General features: G+C 36.0%; 1 protein-coding gene and 1 long non-coding RNA gene across 2 annotated transcripts in view; one reads left to right on the top strand and one right to left on the bottom strand.

The window, feature by feature from the left end:
• The window catches only part of LOC133517621 (cationic amino acid transporter 2), an 89,984-nt gene that overhangs the window by 61,449 nt on the left and 9,012 nt on the right, over nucleotides 1-19,523 (bottom strand). The window contains exon 2 of the mRNA XM_061850971.1: nucleotides 10,659-10,723. Coding sequence (XP_061706955.1) covers nucleotides 10,659-10,666 — 8 coding nt within the window. The 5' untranslated portion in view covers nucleotides 10,667-10,723. The remainder of the gene's footprint in view (nucleotides 1-10,658; nucleotides 10,724-19,523) is intronic.
• On the top strand, nucleotides 15,980-17,390 carry LOC133517440 (uncharacterized). The gene is made up of 2 exons (XR_009799369.1): nucleotides 15,980-16,041; nucleotides 16,909-17,390. It is a non-coding gene; the product is annotated as an uncharacterized LOC133517440 (long non-coding RNA).

The raw sequence follows: 19,523 nt of genomic DNA on the forward strand, positions 1-19,523 counted from the left end.
ATAATGTACAAATGGGGGACTTAATGCCTAATAGCATTCTCTAAACAGAGGCGTATAAAAATGGTGCAAGGAGTTAGACATAAACCCAGTGCGGTGAGCAGGAATTGAGAATTTGAGAACACGAGATATACACAGCTCACAGCCGGGACGAGGGATGTCCTGGAGCAGAAGGCTCAAACGAGATTGAAAATAGGGTACAAAGTATTGGAAAGGATCTACGGAAGCGGATGGAGAGCCAATTGAGCTGACGGCAGTAAAAGGAAACACGATCTTATACAATGTTACTAAGCAAAATAAGAACATTGCAAGAGAAATAAAAACTTGTAGAAATATCACTTAATGTTTATGGTAAAGTTTTAGTCAGTAGACAGTCCATTGACAAATCTTGCTTGGTCGATGCAAAAAAGTGTGTTTTCCGCTGGAGATATCGACCAAGCAATAGAATGTCTTAATTTGTTCGTTTCAGTTCATTCATGGCCCCATCGCGTGTGCAAACTTCTGTTCGGACCAGATTCGTCTCATAATTATTTCACAATTTTCGGGACACCTTAACGAACATAAACCCACCGCTATAAATACTCTATTATAGAATATAGATGAACTTGCACTTTTTGGTAAATAGTAAGTTTCTAGAATACCTAATTATTCACCTACGACATCAAAACGTCAGCTGGCGAAAAATATATACTTAGACTCTACAGGGTGAAACCTAAGTCGTAAACAGAAATTGTTGTTTCTATTACAGTATTTTAAGGCAAATTCATTGCATTATCTCTACAAGCAAACAATTAAACTTTATTGATAATAATTTTTAATAACCAAAACACCAACCTTATGGTCACCCTATTCGACAAGATTTGGTCTGTAGCTTAAACTACCACTTGTTTTTCTTCCTCGCGTTATCCCGGCATTTTACCACGGCTCTTGGGAGCCTGGGGTCCGCTTGACAACTAATTCCTAGATTTGGCGTAGGCACTAGGTTTTACGGAAGCTACTGCCATATGATCTTCTAAAGCAGAGGGTAAACTAGGCCTTATTGGGATTAGTCCGATTTCCTCACGATGTTTTCCTTCACCGAAAAACGACTGGTAAAATATCAAATGATATCATTACATAAGTTCCGAAAAATTCATTGGTTCGAGCCGGGGTTTAATCCCGCGACCTCCGGATTGCAAGTCGCACGCTTTTATCGCTAAGCCACCAGCGTTTAAGCTACCACTTGTTATGCAGAATTATTTTATCTCATTTATTGAGCCTACTTACGTTATCAAACAAGATCATCATGTGTACTTCAAAAACCTACACTGTACATTTAATGCAAACACACTTATTGGTTCTTAATCGTAGTTTATTTTAAAATTAACGCTAATTTCATACATACTTTAACAAATGTTCAAAATACTCGCCTCCTAATTCATCACACAACTGTGCCCGTCTCCTGTTGTTATCTTTGACTCTCCTTAGTACAAATTCGTCCGCTTTTACTTCGTCAAAAGCGGCTATGATTTTAAGACGAAGTTCTGCCACTGTGTTGGATACCTGCTCATAAAACCTTTCTCTTGATTTCACCCCATAGGTAAAAGTCCAAAGGCGTTAAGTCAGGACTACGCGGTGGCCATTGTATGGGTCCATTTCGGCCTATCCAGCGTTCCGGGTATTCATTATCCAAGTAATTACGGACGTCACATTGAAAATGAGCTGGAGCTCCGTCCTGCTGATAATGCAAGTCCACTAACTCTCCCCCAGGCACTCCTTCAAGCAATCCTGGGAGGGCATGACGTAGGAAATGAAGATAGTTTGGGCCATTCTGACGCCCTACAATAAAGTGAGGCCCAATTACTGTATTATTGACAATACCCGCCCAAACATTCACACTGAACCTCACTTGATACGCATTCTTTCGCGCAACGTGTGGGTTTTGTTCGCTCCACCAATGTTCGTTGTGCTGGTTGAAAAGTCCGATCCTAGTAAATGTCGCTTCGTCGGTCCATAGGATGTTTGTATCCTGGTTTTGCAACAGCCACCGACAAAATTCTACTCTTTTCGCGTAATCTGCCAACACGAGATCCTGTACGGGCTGAAAATGAAACGGATGTTGGCCAGACGCATTAAGCAAACGCCACACGTACATTTGGCTTACACGAAAGCGTCTGGCAGCTTGTCTTGTGCTCGCTTGTGGGTTTCTGTTAAAGTAGTTCCGTATCCGTCTGTACAGGTATTCCGGGCGAATAATCGGCCTTCCTCTCGCCTGTGCATGAGCTGGAACAGTAAGCTGTCCATAGTCCCGGAGATTTTGAACCATGCTACGAATCAGGTTGTGTGTCGGCACTGGTGATTCGGGGTAATGTTCTTGAAATCCTTCTCGTGTTTGCTCTGTACTGTTGGTTCGAGCGTAAAGTCTTACCATTTCGAAACGCTCAATAAAAGTGTAAGGATATGCAGCCGGCATTTTAAACGCGAATTGATAATTTTCAATTTAAATTCGTACCGTCATGTTATGACTTTTGAATTTGTCATTGTCAATTTAATCTTTTTTCAACGTTCTTACCAGCAAATACAAAAAGGTTGAATGATTAATCTTAATAACATGCCCTGGGTCTATGACAGTTTGACGTACCAATTAGGGTGACCATGAGACTCAGTAAATTTAAAACAATTTTTTAATTAAAGAATTGAGAAACAACGCGTACATATTTTTGCCTGTTGTCACGTCCACATGTTTAAACTAAATTTAAACAGAAAGAAACATATGTTTCTGTTCACGACTTAGGATTCACCCTGTATATTCTATATTCAGTAGTTACAAATAAATGTATAACATTAGGTACTAACTTCGAGCAACGCCGGGAAGGGAGACGACATTCTTACTATTTCCCCTCTGCCCTGTACAACTGTACCAATGGCGGCGCATGTTGTGACTCGTCCATACACAAAAAGAGATCGAGGTGTGCAAGATTTGTCTTTGACGTGTGTCATTTTCTATGTATTTGTGTCGTCATTACAGATTGGATTTTGTATATAGTGAGTGAGAAGTGCGACTGTGTGCACGTTTCCCCCCGCAAAAAATGGCAGAACGATTTATAGGGTGAGATATCGCTTGGGCTCCTCCCTTACTACAAACCTCCCGTACTAATAATAGTAATAATGTTATATCTGTACCCCTAGTGTAACTAAATTCTATTTTGAAACTTGACGTACGCGTTTGCGTTTAGTCTCATTTTGTATGGGTTTTTGAACAGCGCGCCAAGCGGGACGTTTTGGAAAGTCAAAAATCTCATACAAAATGACACTTAACGCAAACGCGTTCGTCACGTTATGATGTCGATCAAAGTTACACTAGGGGTACTGTATATCAATTTTCTGACTGCTAACTATTCTATGAATGACTAATCTTTCGACGACTTTTAAAGCCTTGCAACGCTCAAGATACCACTTTCGGATATGAAATGATTCGTTTGGCTTGGTCCCACTGGCACGAGGGGGCAATAATTTTACTTTTTTGCTAACGAAATACATATTACAATTATTATAAGAAATGACTCACGCATGAACGGTCCGGTCCGGGCCTGGCCCGTCCTAACGTGAATCATCCTTAATAGGTTTGTTTACAGCTAGTGCTCGAAAAAAGCTAACTTGCAAGAGTTATGTACCTGCTGAGAAATTATAAACGAAACGCAGATCAAAAGAAAGCTACAAAGTGTACCAAACCAATGGAATACGAGAGGATTGCAAAACAAGACGACAAATACATAAAACAGGCCTCAAATGTACTTAACTAGTAGTCATTCTTTTCGGTTCATTCCACTTGAGGGCAACGTTTTAATATATTTCGGCATAAACATGCACACGCACGCACGTTGATAAAACAAAAATAACAACCAGCCTTCGTCTGCATTGTGCAAACATATCCGCCCTTTTGATGTTCTCCGCTTTAAATTTCTGGATCGCATTTTGGCTTTTTCGTATCAATTTATTTTTGATACTAATTTTTGATATTTTGATAACTCGGTGAATAAATTCTTCCAATACTTAATCATAATTCGTGCCCGAGAGAGAAGAGTGGTTACATTAAAAACGTCGTCGTGATGAATATAACGGCTTCTTTTAATACCTCTTATACTATGTTATGGTGAACAAAGCTTTTACTCTAGTCGTAATAGTAGTCCCGGAATAAATATAGGAATAACATGTATCTTCATAAAAAGAGGTCTACTTCCCTCAAACAACATTTACTTTATTTAAGTGTTTAATCATTAATGGATTATAATTGACCTACTCCCCTAAAACCGCCTGAATGTACCTACTGGTTTTGATCCGTTTACATTACATTCTTATTTTATAAGATAATAATAAGTGTAGTTATTCGTCCATTAATCCATTACGCACTACTCAAACTTATGTATATATACATAGATTGATTATGTGTAATCAACTAGCGACACACTATTTGAAAGCAAGACTGGTAAAAGGCTATTAGAGTTTTCACGGGAGAATTGATCCCGTTAGAGAGTTTGCAATTCAAAGTGTTCTCTTAAACTAGCTTTGTAATATTAACATAAATCAGGTAACGACTCTGCACAGCTTGTTGAATGGCCAACGGTCGCTAACCGGAGGCGTATACATACACTAGAATTATGATACCAATGCCTAATGCCACGCGTTAACTCGCTCATGTTACTATGCTCTATTATAGTAGGAGGGGACCAGAGATGCTAAATGTGTGGTTACTCGTGCGGCGTAGAAACCTATTCGACAGTTTCGATTGGGGTTCGAAAGATTAGATGATAGGAAGAAAAAAGGTTAATGTTTTCTTTTATAGCGAGTCTGAAAGCATCTGCCGATTTAAAAAAAATGTAAAATAAAACCACCACAATGGCGCGTCAGATATTGATAGTGTCAGTCGCGCAACATGTCTCTGATAATAAGGGTATGTTATTCTGCTGGCTTACATGGCCAGAGTAGCGAGCCCTTGGGATCCACTCCGACCGACGAAGACACGCTAGATACTGAGGCCCTGGCCGACTCTCGGGACCACTCGGGTCCGTGGGGTTACTTTAAACTACTCCCCAACAGCTCGCCCCAAGCTGCCCTGCAGACTTATTTCTTTTTGTTTTACTTTTATATATAAAACAATGCCATTTAAGGTAGGGGTCCCCTTGGTTTCAGAAATGATTTTCATTCAGGACTATTTTACTTTTAACATCGTTCTCTGACATCTATATAGGTATTTTTCAGAAAAAGCTTATATATTTCTCGTGTCCAAATTCATGTTCTTAATATACGCCAGAAACGCTATAAATCAGAATAAAATAACATATTTGTTAAACCAGAGATTTAAGCTAAACCGCATGAGAGTATGCCTAAAATTACCTAATAAAATAACACAATTTACAACTTCTGGCCATCTTGTAAAAATAAGAATAAATAAATAAGTATTGGACATTTTTACACAAATTGACTAAGCCCCACAGTAAGCTTAAGAAGGCTTGTGTTGTGGGTACTCAGACAACGATAAATATAAAATAACTAAGAATTATTAACAATAATGCATTAAACAAATGCATTTTACGTATATAAAGAATTGCGCTTTCATATTAGATTATTAGATAGCATTAATAGTACATTATGATACAAGTGTGCTAAGTTGGGCATTACACACGAGGCGATATCTAAGAAAGCCGGTATGGGTAATGACTAATGACCAATGCACACGCGTTTCATACGACGTTTTTCAACACACTTGCGAGGAAAAAACAAAACTCTTTTTGTAAACAGTAAAAGCACAATTTTCAAAATGGTGGCTTGCAGTTTTAACATCGAATAATTGCACCAAAGGAAAGACTGGCCGTTTTTGCTGATTACCCATTGAATAAAAGTTTCATATGCCGCCAATTATTTTTCACCCGATTTTAATGGAAAAAGGCTATCTTTCTCGGCTCTTGCCTCTATTAGTATTACTGGCAGCGTCAATTTTATGTGTTCTTCATTTTCAATGCTTAAATGTGATATTTTCGTCAATATATAAACTACAAACATGCAAAACTATTCCAATATTATGACAAATACGGAAAATGGCTGGCGCATTATTATTTTTACGCACGGTTCCAATGCGCGCGCAAGGCAAAGGCGCGAACGAAATCGACAAACAGACAATTAAAAACTGTAAAATAGCTAATATTTTCGTATTTCTATTCAACGGATGGATATCAAATCGATAAAATGTCATGTTTAGTCATTAATGTAATTTACAAGATAATTTAATCTATAAATTATGTTTGGTGTGATAAAACCTCTTTGAACTAACATTTGAAACCTAATAGTTGGTTAAAAAAAATGTATTACTCGACCAAATTATGAAGTCTCCGTTTCCAAGCATATTATTAGCAGTTACCTTCTTGACTCGGTCGGATAATATAATGAAAAAGCTCGAGTGTTATAATATACTGAAAAAGCACGCGTGTTTAATATCTAGGATTATGAGCCAAAAATCGGTGGAATTAAAACGTCGTTTTAAGCAAGTGTGTTGAAAAATATATTGTACGATTCTCGTACAATATTTTTTTCAACACACTTGTACGTACGTACGTACGGTTCTCGTATTTCACGTAAAAGTGATTATTGTGTTGTACATGAATTATTGGGATATTATGATTACTATTTTTTAATAAATTATAACATTATTATGGTTGAATTCATTTACTTACCGGTTCTTTTATGCTATATATTTGAATAAACGAAAACGCAAATTGCAGTCGGACATATTAATTATTATTTTTTTACAATTTTACCTTTTTTTTCTTTTTAGCGGCAAGGAAAGGGCTAAAAGTGGTACTTAATTTTAAATTTTATGACAGTATCATGATCTACGTATTTTTCCACAACCTTTGACACCGAAACGGCCAAGCCACATATTGTGACTAAGGTGTAGAATTTGTGAATTTAGGACTTGTGGAGTTAGAAGCTTATTAATTCTACATGAGATCTGACAACTTTTTGACAGTGCAAGCCTTATGGTTTCGTCATGGCAAAATTTTACATGTAAATGTTTTTGTTGGGATTTCACTTCTTTTTGTAAGTTGCTTTTGACAATCTTCCATCCCCTAATTTAGAGGATTAGGGGTGATTTACTATTAAAAATCCTAAAATACGTATCTGCCATCATTTGTACAATCTTCTTTTTTTAGTATATTACCCATTCAATTTTCATCCCCTTACACCCCCTAACGCACGTTTCATCCCCCTTTTCACCCTCACGGGATGGTTTTGGGGTTGAAAACTATTCTATATCCTTCCCCATAACAAAAAATATGTACCTACCAAATTTCAAATAAATCGGTTTAGTGGTTATTGATTCCCCATACAAAATTTACCCCCTTAGAGGCGAAAAACTACGATTTTGAATTTTTCTGTTGTTTGTGTACTTCAGGAACTTCCTAGGACTTCAGGAAGTACCCTAAGGGTTTTGATGATCATCAGCGAGTGAGTGAGTCAGTGACGAAATCGGTTTTTTTTTTATATGAATAAGATCCAAAGTAATCCAAAACCAAGAAATGAGTGTTCAAAAAAAAGACGAAGCGCTTCGAGAAAAGGGAGAAAGGGGAAGTAGTGCCCTTGCGCTTTGGTTTGCTCGTCTTGGCGTTTAATAAACTTTTTTGTGCCAAAAAACTGCGTAGAATGCCGTCAAGTAGACCAAAATCGACCAACAGGTTAAAGAGACATCAGAGTTTGAAGATTTCTAAAGATTTTTTTCAATTTGCGTATTATTAAAATAATAGCAGCAAGAGGGCTATATGAGGATGGTGTGAGAGAGAGAAAGAAAGAAAAAACACTTAATCTAGACATTATTTATAAAGTGTGCTTAATTTACAAATAGGAGCCAGAGATAGCAAAAAAGTGAAAGGGGAAAAAGAGCTGCACACTAAACTTCATAAACGATTTTTGAAACTTCGGCTTGCACAAATCGGCATTATTCCCTTCAAAATAAAAAAAATGGAATTTTTTTACAACTTTCCACTCGCTTACAAATCAAATTCGATCGAATTAGCCGTCAGGGCACTATTTAGTATTTAACAAGCAATTCATCCACCATTTCTTGTGGCGATTTTCTTTTTACTATTATATTAGGGTTCCCTGGACACCCACCTCGGTTTTAAGGACTCATACATGGTGACGGTACTCAACATGATTCAAGGTATCCCCTATCTTAATATGACTTGTTCGGGTAACTCCAAAAATCCCCTCGTGGGCTCCCTTACTATAGTACTTATATCAGTTTCTGAATAAGTCTCCCGGCTACCGAAACTTGTAGCTACGTCCTACCAGTACCTATGTTTATGCGTTTATATAAAACAAGACTGTCTGCTAAACTTCAATATAAGAAAAAGCGGCCAAGTGCGAGTCGGACTCGCCCATGAAGGGTTCCTTTATGACGTATTAAAAAAAACTACTTAAACTACTAGATCTCGTTCAACATTTTACCACTTTGGACACACATTTTACCACTTTGGTAGTGTCTCTCGCGCAAACTATTCACTTTAGAAAAAAATTATATTAGGAACCTAAATATCATTTTTGAAGACCTATCCATAGATACCCCACACGTATGGGTTTGACAAAAAAAAAAAATTTAATTTTATGACGTATTAAAAAAAACTACTCACTAGATCTCGTTCAAAACAATTTTCGTTAGAAGTTTGCATCGTAATGTATATCATATATTTTTTTTAGATTTTTCATTCTGTTATTTTAGAAGTTACAGGGGGGGGGGGACACACTTTTTTTTACTTTGGGAGGTTCTCTCGCGCAAACTATTCAGTTTAGAAAAAAATTATATTAGAAACCTTAATATCATTTTTGAAGACCTATCCATAGATACCCCACATGTATGGGTATGTTGAAAAAAAAAAATTTTTTTTAATTTCATGACGTATTTAAAAAAAACTACTTACTAGATCTCGTTCAAAACAATTTTCGTTAGAAGTTTGCATCGTAATGTATATCATATATTTTTTTTAGATTTTTCATTCTGTTATTTTAGAAGTTACAGGGGGGGGGACACACTTTTTTTTTACTTTGGGAGGTTCTCTCGCGCAAACTATTCAGTTTAGAAAAAAATGATATTAGAAACCTTAATATCATTTTTGAAGACCTATCCATAGATACCCCACATGTATGGGTATGTTGAAAAAAAAAAAATTTTTTTAATTTCATGACGTATTTAAAAAAAACTACTTACTAGATCTCGTTCAAACCAATTTTCGGTGGAAGTTTACATGGCAATGTATATCATATATTTTTTTTAGATTTTTCATTCTGTTATTTTAGAAGTTACGGGGGGGGGGGGACACACATTTTACCACTTTGGAAGTGTCTCTCGCGCAAACTATTGATTTTAGAAAAAAATGATGTTAGAAACCTCAATATCATTTTTGAAGACCTATCCATAGATACCCCACACGTATGGGTTTGATGAAAAAAGATTTTTTGAGTTTCAGTTCTAAGTATGGGGAACCCCCAAAATTTATTGTTTTTTTCTATTTTTGTGTGAAAATCTTAATGCGGTTCATAGAATACATCCACTTACTAAGTTTGAACAGTACAGCTCTTATAGTTTCGGAAAAAAGTGGCTGTGACAGAATCGGACAGACAGACGGACATGACGAATCTATAAGGGTTCCGTTTTTTGCCATTTGGCTACGGAACCCTAAAAATGACAGTGAAACACAAGACGTAGGTTTGTCATTAAATTTCAATTTTTTTTGAGATGATAATTTTGATACCAATCTAAGTTCTTGAGTCACCCTGTTATTTAACATTGCAACAATAAACAATTAAACACAAAAATGTTTAAATAGACTAAATACAGGGTGGCCAAATAAGAAAAATACATTTTGTTTTTAAATTTTAACTGTATTAAGTTCAAAAATTATTAAGTATTGTTTTAAAAATATATTCTTCAGGGTTGGCAAATTCATGCGAAACATAATGTCTGACATATGTCCACCTCTAACAGCAGGCAAATGTAAGCCCTTATCATCCCAATGTTCAGCATCTATTCGCACATTTTTGGCATTATCTTAGTACATTTGTGTCGAATAGTCGGTTTTAACTGTTTAAATTTCATCAGCTCGTTAGCATAGACACGTACCTAATTTTAGATAGCCCCACAGAAATAAGTCAAGAGCTGCAAAATTTGGGGAATTTGGGTGCCAATCACTGTCACTTTTTAACAAAATTAATCAAGCAAACAACGTGTTTTAAACATTTGAGATAAAATTGCTTGCTGCTAGTGGTAGACATTTGGCAGAAATTGTCTTCCATATACAATTGCCAACCCTGAATAATATATTTATGAAAAAAATATTTAATAAAATTTCCACTTAATGTAATTAAAATTTAAAAACAAAGTGTATCATTCTTATTTGTCCACCCTGTATAAGTAAGGGTCTTAGTGCCGAATTCGGATGGATGAATTTGTCTTAATTCATACTGTTTGGTGATGAGACATCCTAGTAATTTAATCTAAGGATAACATAACAATCTTACTGGAGGTGTCTCGTTGCTCTCAAAATTGTATAAATTACGCTTTAATAAAATGATTTAATACATGTCCCTACCGTTAAAGTAGTAAGTGACACAAAGAAGTTATATTTAAGTACCTCTGCATTGTGCCGGCGAGGGGAGGCTGTGGTGCCCCTGTGACCTACATCGACGTTGCCACCACCTGTCAAAAATACAAGCATTAGCTGTATCAAAACTAATTGTTACTTACCTACTATTGTAAATACTAATATTTCATTGAAAAGTAAAATAATACACAAACTCTGATAAAATATATTATCTGTCCAACCGTTTGGATTGTACGGTACTGCGTATGAAAGAGAGGCTTATACATAATATGTACAATCAGTAAAACTATTAGCGTTGCACTTCTGCCTACAAATGTGTGTTCAGGGATGCCAAGCTAATAGCTTTGCTGACTGTACTTATATTCACATAGCATTATCGACAGTCGCCTAGGTGCGAATAAAAAGAGGATCAACAATCATTTACTAAGACCACGTTGTTTTTATTTTTTCGTATCTACACATTATATTTTGGACCTTAAGGCACACCCACAATCCTGCAAAAGCTTATTTTTATGTAACGTCAATTACACATTCGGGAAAACATATATTATCCCTGTGTGTAGCAGAAGCTGCGAGTAAGCCAGTAGCGATTTATATGCTACGAGCCCTTTGCTACGAGTTTAAGGAAAATATAGTTATTTTATAGCCCGGAGGCATATTCTGATATATTCATATTCATATTCATATTCATATATTTATTCATAATAATTCATATTATATGTCACAATATTATTTAAAATTAATTATTTACAAAACATGATTTGTAACATTTTACATAATAATAAAAAAATAAAATTAATATTAAATCTAAGTTTTTAGGTACTTGTTTTGTACTCTAAAAACTCATTAAAGCTATAAAAAGTGTGCTCGATAAGCCATTTTTTCAGTTGCATTTTAAAATTCATTAATGACGGCGCATTCGTGACATGACCCGGCAGTCGGTTGTACACAGTCGGCCCCATCACGTGCATTAGTTTCGCTGACTTAGCTAACCTATGCTGAACACCCAAGAGTTTGTGGGCGTTCCGCAAGTTACGACCGTGGACGTCAGCTCCTCTCGCGTATTCATTAAGGTGACATCGCACATAGACGGCCACTTGGTATATCACCATGGAGGGCAGCGTGAGTATCTGGAGGTCCTTGAAGAGCGGTTTTGCAGATGTACTTTGTCCTACCTGCACAATCGCTCGGATGGCTCTTTTTTGTACTCGGAAGACACGCTCCCATTCGGCAGCGCGGCCCCACAGCTCCACGCCGTATTGGAGGATCGAGTGCACAGTGGCAAAATAGCAAGACCTTACCACATCCCTGGACACCACCCTTGCCAGGCGTCGCAATGCGAAGCAAGCACTTGCCAGTTTGTTACAAACAGTGTTGATTGTAGCAACAACGGGATAAGAATTTGATCAGCGGTGGCAGCATGGTTCCATTTTTATCACTTGTCACTATGCCCGTCACGTTGCGTTTACCGTCGAGATCCAAATTCCATTTAAGGTACAAATACTTATTGCCAACCAAACTTTCTTATACATAGTTGTCATCAACTACTCATCACGACAAATCTACCTATAATGAGTAATGAGCCCACCTTCGGTGATATCTATTATATAGTTCCTATGGAACGAGCAATGGAACCCAGCATTCTAGGTGTCACAAGAAAGGATCGTATCCGAAACACTACATAATTACGCTGCAAAACACGCATAGCTGACTTAGGGTAGAAGACCGCCAGGCCGAAGTGGGACAGGGCGGGTCACGTCTGCCGCATGCATCCGGATAGGTGGGCTAGCATAGCTACCAAGTGGATGCCGCAAAATAAGTTCAACGTCAACGAAGTCTCAGTCGGTCAAATTTACTTTAATCCAAAAGTCCTTTTAATCACTATATGGAGTTTTGATGCTATATCGATTTGTGTAAAATTGTCTTCAAATATGATTAAAGTATAAATCCCTGCACTTCTTGTCAGCAAGGTAACTTTCAGTGTAACCACAATAGTACAAAAATCTAGAAAGTGTTTAACACTATTTCCACGCACTATATGCAATTACCCTTAGAGATGCCGCGAACGTACAGCCTGGCACAGACAGAACTCAAAGCCGTAGGCAATTAGCGCTAAGTACTAGTTCACTACTAGCGCTAGTTCAGTTTATACTTGAGGAAAATATTACGTAAAATTTATCATCCAAATGAAATAAATACTCATTTTAAATAAATAAAATATCTTAAATCATAACCTCCTAGGTACGTACAAACAAAACAATTAAAAAAAAAACTAACTGAATTAAATAATATTATAGGACTTTATTATTATTACACAAATTAAATAAGACCCACAGTATCTAAGCTCAATAAGGCTTGAGTTGTGGTTACGTAGTTAATGATAATATATAAATACAAAAATACATAGAGAACACCCATGACTCGGGAACATGGGTTCCGAGATCCGTGCTCATCACACAAATAAATGCCCTTACTAGGATTTGAACCCGGGACCATCGGCTTCACAGGCAGGGTCACTACCCACTAGTTCAGATAGTAGGAATTGACAAAATAATTTCTGCAAGGGGATATAAATTGTGTAAGTATATAACAAGGTGGCCAAAAAATATGTGCAAATTTTTTTCGCGATTTCGGTGTTGGTCCCATAGTAAAAGTTACTCAGTATAAGCCCAAAACCTCCCTGGCGACGAGAATACACATATTTTTTGGCCACCGTGTATAAGAGATAGCTCAAAGTAAATTGAAATTATTTAATTCGGGCACAAATCCATACAAAAAATACATACAAAAAATATTATTTAGCTGTCTATATCTATGTCAGTGTAGGTATAATATAAAAACAATAAATACCTAAAACTAATTAATATTACCAATTTCGATGATGCGTTGGATTTATGTAGTTAGATCCAACGCCTCATCATTTGGCAGTCCATATTTGGCTGACGACAAACGTTAACGTATAACGTTAGTGGAATGATTTAAAAAGAGCGTCTCACATTACAGTAAAGGTGAGAGGAGGACGGTTAGTTATGCAACAGATGAGGCAGGTCCGCACGAAGCGCGGCGCGGCGACCGACGGCACTCGCACCGAACACAATCGCTATCGACCCACTTACCGCCCAATCTACACAGTTACCTGCCAATAATTACTTACTTAAAACTTACTGCCTTATTTATTTACGGAATATATCATGTATTATGAATGTTACTATTTACCATTCTTTTTATTGCCTTCACGGCGCGAAATGAATGCCAAAGTTCATAGGTGCGTTAACGAATACGACATGAAGGAGAAAATACGTTATAAGGAATATTAAATAATACCCTCATCTGTTATTAATTTGTGATAAGAAATAAATGATAGGATAATATTCACATTGACACATTACAAAAAGGTTGCCTTGTAAAATGCGTACGGACAGAATAGTAGGTACATTTAGATGCTAGTGCGGAAAGAATGACATTTTCGCACGTGTATCGAACGACGTTTTTTAATACAGTTGCGAAAAAATAAGAAAAGCAACAAGTACTTTTTTATGCATGTTCTATAAGACAGAAACAATTGTAAATATACAATATTATACTATTATTACCTAAGCAGGTATCGTTATTTACGATTATTTGTGTATTGTATATTTAAATTGTATGAAAACAATATCGAATGTTGCCTTTGGAAAATTAAAACATTCTTGCAGTAAGAAAAAACGCCTCTGCTTTGACAGGCGTTTCGGCAGCTATTCCGTTCCATTCAGACAACTTATTAAGAACGGTTTTTCAATATTCAATATTAAAAAATAAATGTGTTATAATGAAGAAGAGGTAAGTAAAAAAATTTGAAATATGCTTATATTTAGTATATTTTTTACATTAACAGTAGGTTTTTATGTTGATAACGACTTTTAAAGGAAACTAACATTAACACTCATCAATAAGTAGTCATGAATTGGAACAAGTGGTAAAGTAAAAAGCACTAGTTTGTGAAAACCAACTTTCCGCACGCTAAACAGCTACGTAAAGTAGCACTTTTTTAGCAACTGTATTAAAAAAATATTTTTTTACTTTTTTTCAATTGAAGCTTATTTTTTATACAATTTAACTATAATAGGTTGCTTGATTACAAAGTTGGTCCAGTTCATGGTTGCCTAGATTAACCGATTTTTATCTAAAATCTAGGCAACCAACTGCAACGCTGCTGCAGCTGCAAATAAACTGCACCAACTTTTTAATAAGGCACCCTTAAGGCATTTTGCAAAATCTCAAAACCTGCCGAACCGATCACGTTCACTATAGTTTTCCTTGAAGGTCTTTTGTTTCATATTTTTTGGCCCCATGGTTCAAAAGTTAGACCATGGTCGAAAAGTGGGGGATGATTTTTATTAGGCTTATAGTGTATCGTTGGATAGCTCTTTCAAAACGACTATGGGTCTTTAAGAACCATTTTTTTATAAACGTAATATTTTTGGAAAATATCGCTCTGAAAGAAAAAAATACTAGTGCCCTCCCCCTCCCCCACCCTCTAACTTTAGAATCGCGTGTCGCCGCGGTCAAGAAGACAAAACAAAACGATAGCTCTAAATATTTATTTTAGGTTGTAGAGTTGAAACATTTGCTTCATAAGGCATAAACGCGCCCCTTAATATAGCAACTATTATACACTACGAAGACAGATTAGCATTGCTTGTTAGTCTTCATAGGCTACTGTGGCCAAAATAAAAATAAAGCTGTCCAAAAATTTAGCAAGGAGCAAGTACCAGAGCCTCATGAGTACTCATATGAACGTATCGCGGCTACTCGCTTATCCTAGCTGTATATTTTTGGTTTGTTTACCTATATGATTATACTAGTTAGTTTTTTAGGGTTCCGTAGCCAAATGGCAAAAAACGGAACCCTTATAGATTCGTCATGTCCGTCTGTCTGTCCGATTCTGTCACAGCCACTTTTTTCCGAAACTATAAGAGCTGTACTGTTCAAACTTAGTAAGTGGATGTATTCTATGAACCGCATTAAGATTTTCACACAAAAATAGAAAAAAAAACAATAAATTTTGGGGGTTCCCCATACTTAGAACTGAAACTCAAAAAATCTTTTTTCATCAAACCCATACGTGTGGGGTATCTATGGATAGGTCTTCAAAAATGATATTGAGGTTTCTAACATCATTTTTTTCTAAAATCAATAGTTTGCGCGAGAGACACTTCCAAAGTGGTAAAATGTGTGTCCCCCCCCCCCCGTAACTTCTAAAATAACAGAATGAAAAATCTAAAAAAAATATATGATATACATTGCCATGTAAACTTCCACCGAAAATTGGTTTGAACGAGATCTAGTAAGTAGTTTTTTTTAAATACGTCATGAAATTAAAAAAAATTTTTTTTTTTCAACATACCCATACATGTGGGGTATCTATGGATAGGTCTTCAAAAATGATATTAAGGTTTCTAATATCATTTTTTCTAAACTGAATAGTTTGCGCGAGAGAACCTCCCAAAGTAAAAAAAAAGTGTGTCCCCCCCCCCTGTAACTTCTAAAATAACAGAATGAAAAATCTAAAAAAATATATGATATACATTACGATGCAAACTTCTAACGAAAATTGTTTTGAACGAGATCTAGTAAGTAGTTTTTTTTAAATACGTCATGAAATTAAAAAAATTTTTTTTTTTTCAACATACCCATACATGTGGGGTATCTATGGATAGGTCTTCAAAAATGATATTAAGGTTTCTAATATCATTTTTTTCTAAAATCAATAGTTTGCGCGAGAGACACTTCCAAAGTGGTAAAATGTGTGTCCCCCCCCCCCCGTAACTTCTAAAATAACAGAATGAAAAATCTAAAAAAAATATATGATATACATTGCCATGTAAACTTCCACCGAAAATTGGTTTGAACGAGATCTAGTAAGTAGTTTTTTTAAATACGTCATGAAATTAAAAAATTTTTTTTTTTTTCAACATACCCATACATGTGGGGTATCTATGGATAGGTCTTCAAAAATGATATTAAGGTTTCTAATATCATTTTTTTCTAAACTGAATAGTTTGCGCGAGAGAACCTCCCAAAGTAAAAAAAAAGTGTGTCCCCCCCCCCCCCCCTGTAACTTCTAAAATAACAGAATGAAAAATCTAAAAAAAATATATGATATACATTACGATGCAAACTTCTAACGAAAATTGTTTTGAACGAGATCTAGTAAGTAGTTTTTTTTAAATACGTCATGAAATTAAAAAAATTTTTTTTTTTTTCAACATACCCATACATGTGGGATATCTATGGATAGGTCTTCAAAAATGATATTAAGGTTTCTAATATAATTTTTTTCTAAACTGAATAGTTTGCGCGAGAGAACCTCCCAAAGTAAAAAAAAGTGTGTCCCCCCCCCTGTAACTTCTAAAATAACAGAATGAAAAATCTAAAAAAAATATATGATATACATTACGATGCAAACTTCTAACGAAAATTGTTTTGAACGAGATCTAGTGAGTAGTTTTTTTTAATACGTCATAAAATTAAATTTATTTTTTTTTGTCAAACCCATACGTGTGGGGTATCTATGGATAGGTCTTCAAAAATGATATTTAGGTTCCTAATATAATTTTTTTCTAAAGTGAATAGTTTGCGCGAGAGACACTACCAAAGTGGTAAAATGTGTGTCCAAAGTGGTAAAATGTTGAACGAGATCTAGTAGTTTAAGTAGTTTTTTTTAATACGTCATAAAGGAACCCTTCATGGGCGAGTCCGACTCGCACTTGGCCGCTTTTTTTATTTGTTGACTCGTTGATTGTATACAATAGTGACATAATCAAGCTTTTCAATCTCGTACCCACTAGGACCACTCAGCAAGGTTCGTGGCCTTAACACGGTACTCGACTGAAAAGCTCTTCATTATATCCAGATTGTATAAAATACTATTTCATGGGTGGACAAAGTAACCTTGGAAGGGCTAAATAACTCCGATCTTATGGTTCATTGAATAAAAAACGCTGTTAGTAATAATCTAAAATCAAACACTTTGTATCGCCAGAGCAGTTAGTGTCATATTGTACTACAAAGAAAGTAAAAAAAAAACGGGCAAGAGCATGCCGGGCCATGCTCAGTGTAGGGTTCCGTAGTTACCATTCTGTCAGAATAGGCTAAACGGGGGCTATTAGTAAATATCATGTACATTACAAGCATAAGGGGGAGCAAAAATCTGATAAAAGTTACCTTCAACTACCCCTACACCCTCAGCACAACCCCCACCCTCGAGGACTTTTAGAATGTTTAACTGGAGACCACAAACTACACGAATTATTTCCCCTGATTGCCCATATTCGGGTTAATTTTCTTGAGCTACATGACAAATTGCAGCTTTCTAGCACTAACGATTCCGGAGGAAGACCGTGGACGGACAGGCGGACTAAGGAACTCTAAATTACATTTATATAAATGAATAAAAAGAGCTGTACAGTCAGCATCAGAAGGAACGGATCAAATAATGGGTCAAAAGTATATAGGTACCTACCATTATTTAATAGTATAAAAAGAGACATGTCTCTCTTTGTAGAATGGTTAGACCATAGAAAATAATTTTGATCGAGAACTGTAGAGATTTATCTTTATTTGACAAATTATTAGATGGTGGCATATACTTTGAGATAGCCTGTAGGTACAAACTGACATCAAGGGAGTCAAAAGAGCAGTCAACTATTTTAATTACAATGTACAAACATTTGTTGATCTAAGAGACATTGGTAAAAAATATATACGATACCTATTGGAATTTCCAATCAATAGAAATAAGAATAGAATATAAGTGTCACAAGGGGTCGTATCCGTTTCGTTATGTAAATTGGGTCTGTAACGTTATTTCGTCAACAAATAAATTTAGCGGTTGGAAACGAGTACCAATACCGTCAAACGCCTATTCCGCAAATGGGTCAGAAATAACAGTTCTGCATCACAATGGTGTTCATTGTTTCCGAACATTCGCAGGAAGCCTTCTAGCCATCTAAATGAATGGCGAAGTAGTTTTTTAAGTAGCAATTGATTACAAATTAACTATTTATATACAATAACAATAAACATAATGGATATACAGAGGATTATAGGTACTATAGCTTGTTTAAACCAAGGAAGCTGGCAGCATTTCCTCGTTGTATCGCAATACTCATACGTTGTGCGAGGACGCCGCCAGCTCTTCGGTCACCAGTTACGTCAACCAGACGCGTCAAGATTTCTGCTAAAAACTTGTGCGCGCTTTTTTTCAGTTTTACGTTCTCCGTGTAAAAGGAGGAAACAAAGATACTCTTCTATTAATCAATTAAGCCTAGACATTTAAAATTACTTATTTAAGTTATTTTTAGAAAATGGGGATTTCTCTATTCGAGCCTACTGAATCTAAATAAACTTATTACGACTTTAAACTAAAACATTCTATCGTAGAAAATTCAACACTATGCACAACTGGGGTTTGAAGAGGAATGAAGCCTAGAGGGGTTAAAAGAAGTTACACATTTGTACAGAGGAGTAAAATTTTATGTAAAGAGACTTGAAACTTCGTATGTAAATAGACTGCCTGCGTATCAAAAAACAAAAAGTATACTATCTACTCTTTTTGTAATTCAATCCCTAGGGATGTTAAAAAGAAGGTTGAAGTTTTTAAAGACAATGTGTAAAATGTTCCCCTTTCCTTTCAAACCGCAATAGAGAGAATAGATTTCTTTTACTATATATCAATGAAATATACAGGGTGTAAATTGCAATAGTTTACGATGTGAATACTCGTAGACAAATTTGACTATGGGACGAACCCTGAAATCCATCAAAGAAAAAAAAATCCATCAATTTCCATCGCATCAGTCAACATTGTTGGCGATAGTTGTTGCTCGGTGTTGTATGTTGAGAGATGTCTAA

The sequence above is a fragment of the Cydia pomonella genome, chromosome 1 (genome assembly GCF_033807575.1).
Source record: "Cydia pomonella isolate Wapato2018A chromosome 1, ilCydPomo1, whole genome shotgun sequence".
Lineage (NCBI taxonomy): Eukaryota > Metazoa > Arthropoda > Insecta > Lepidoptera > Tortricidae > Cydia > Cydia pomonella.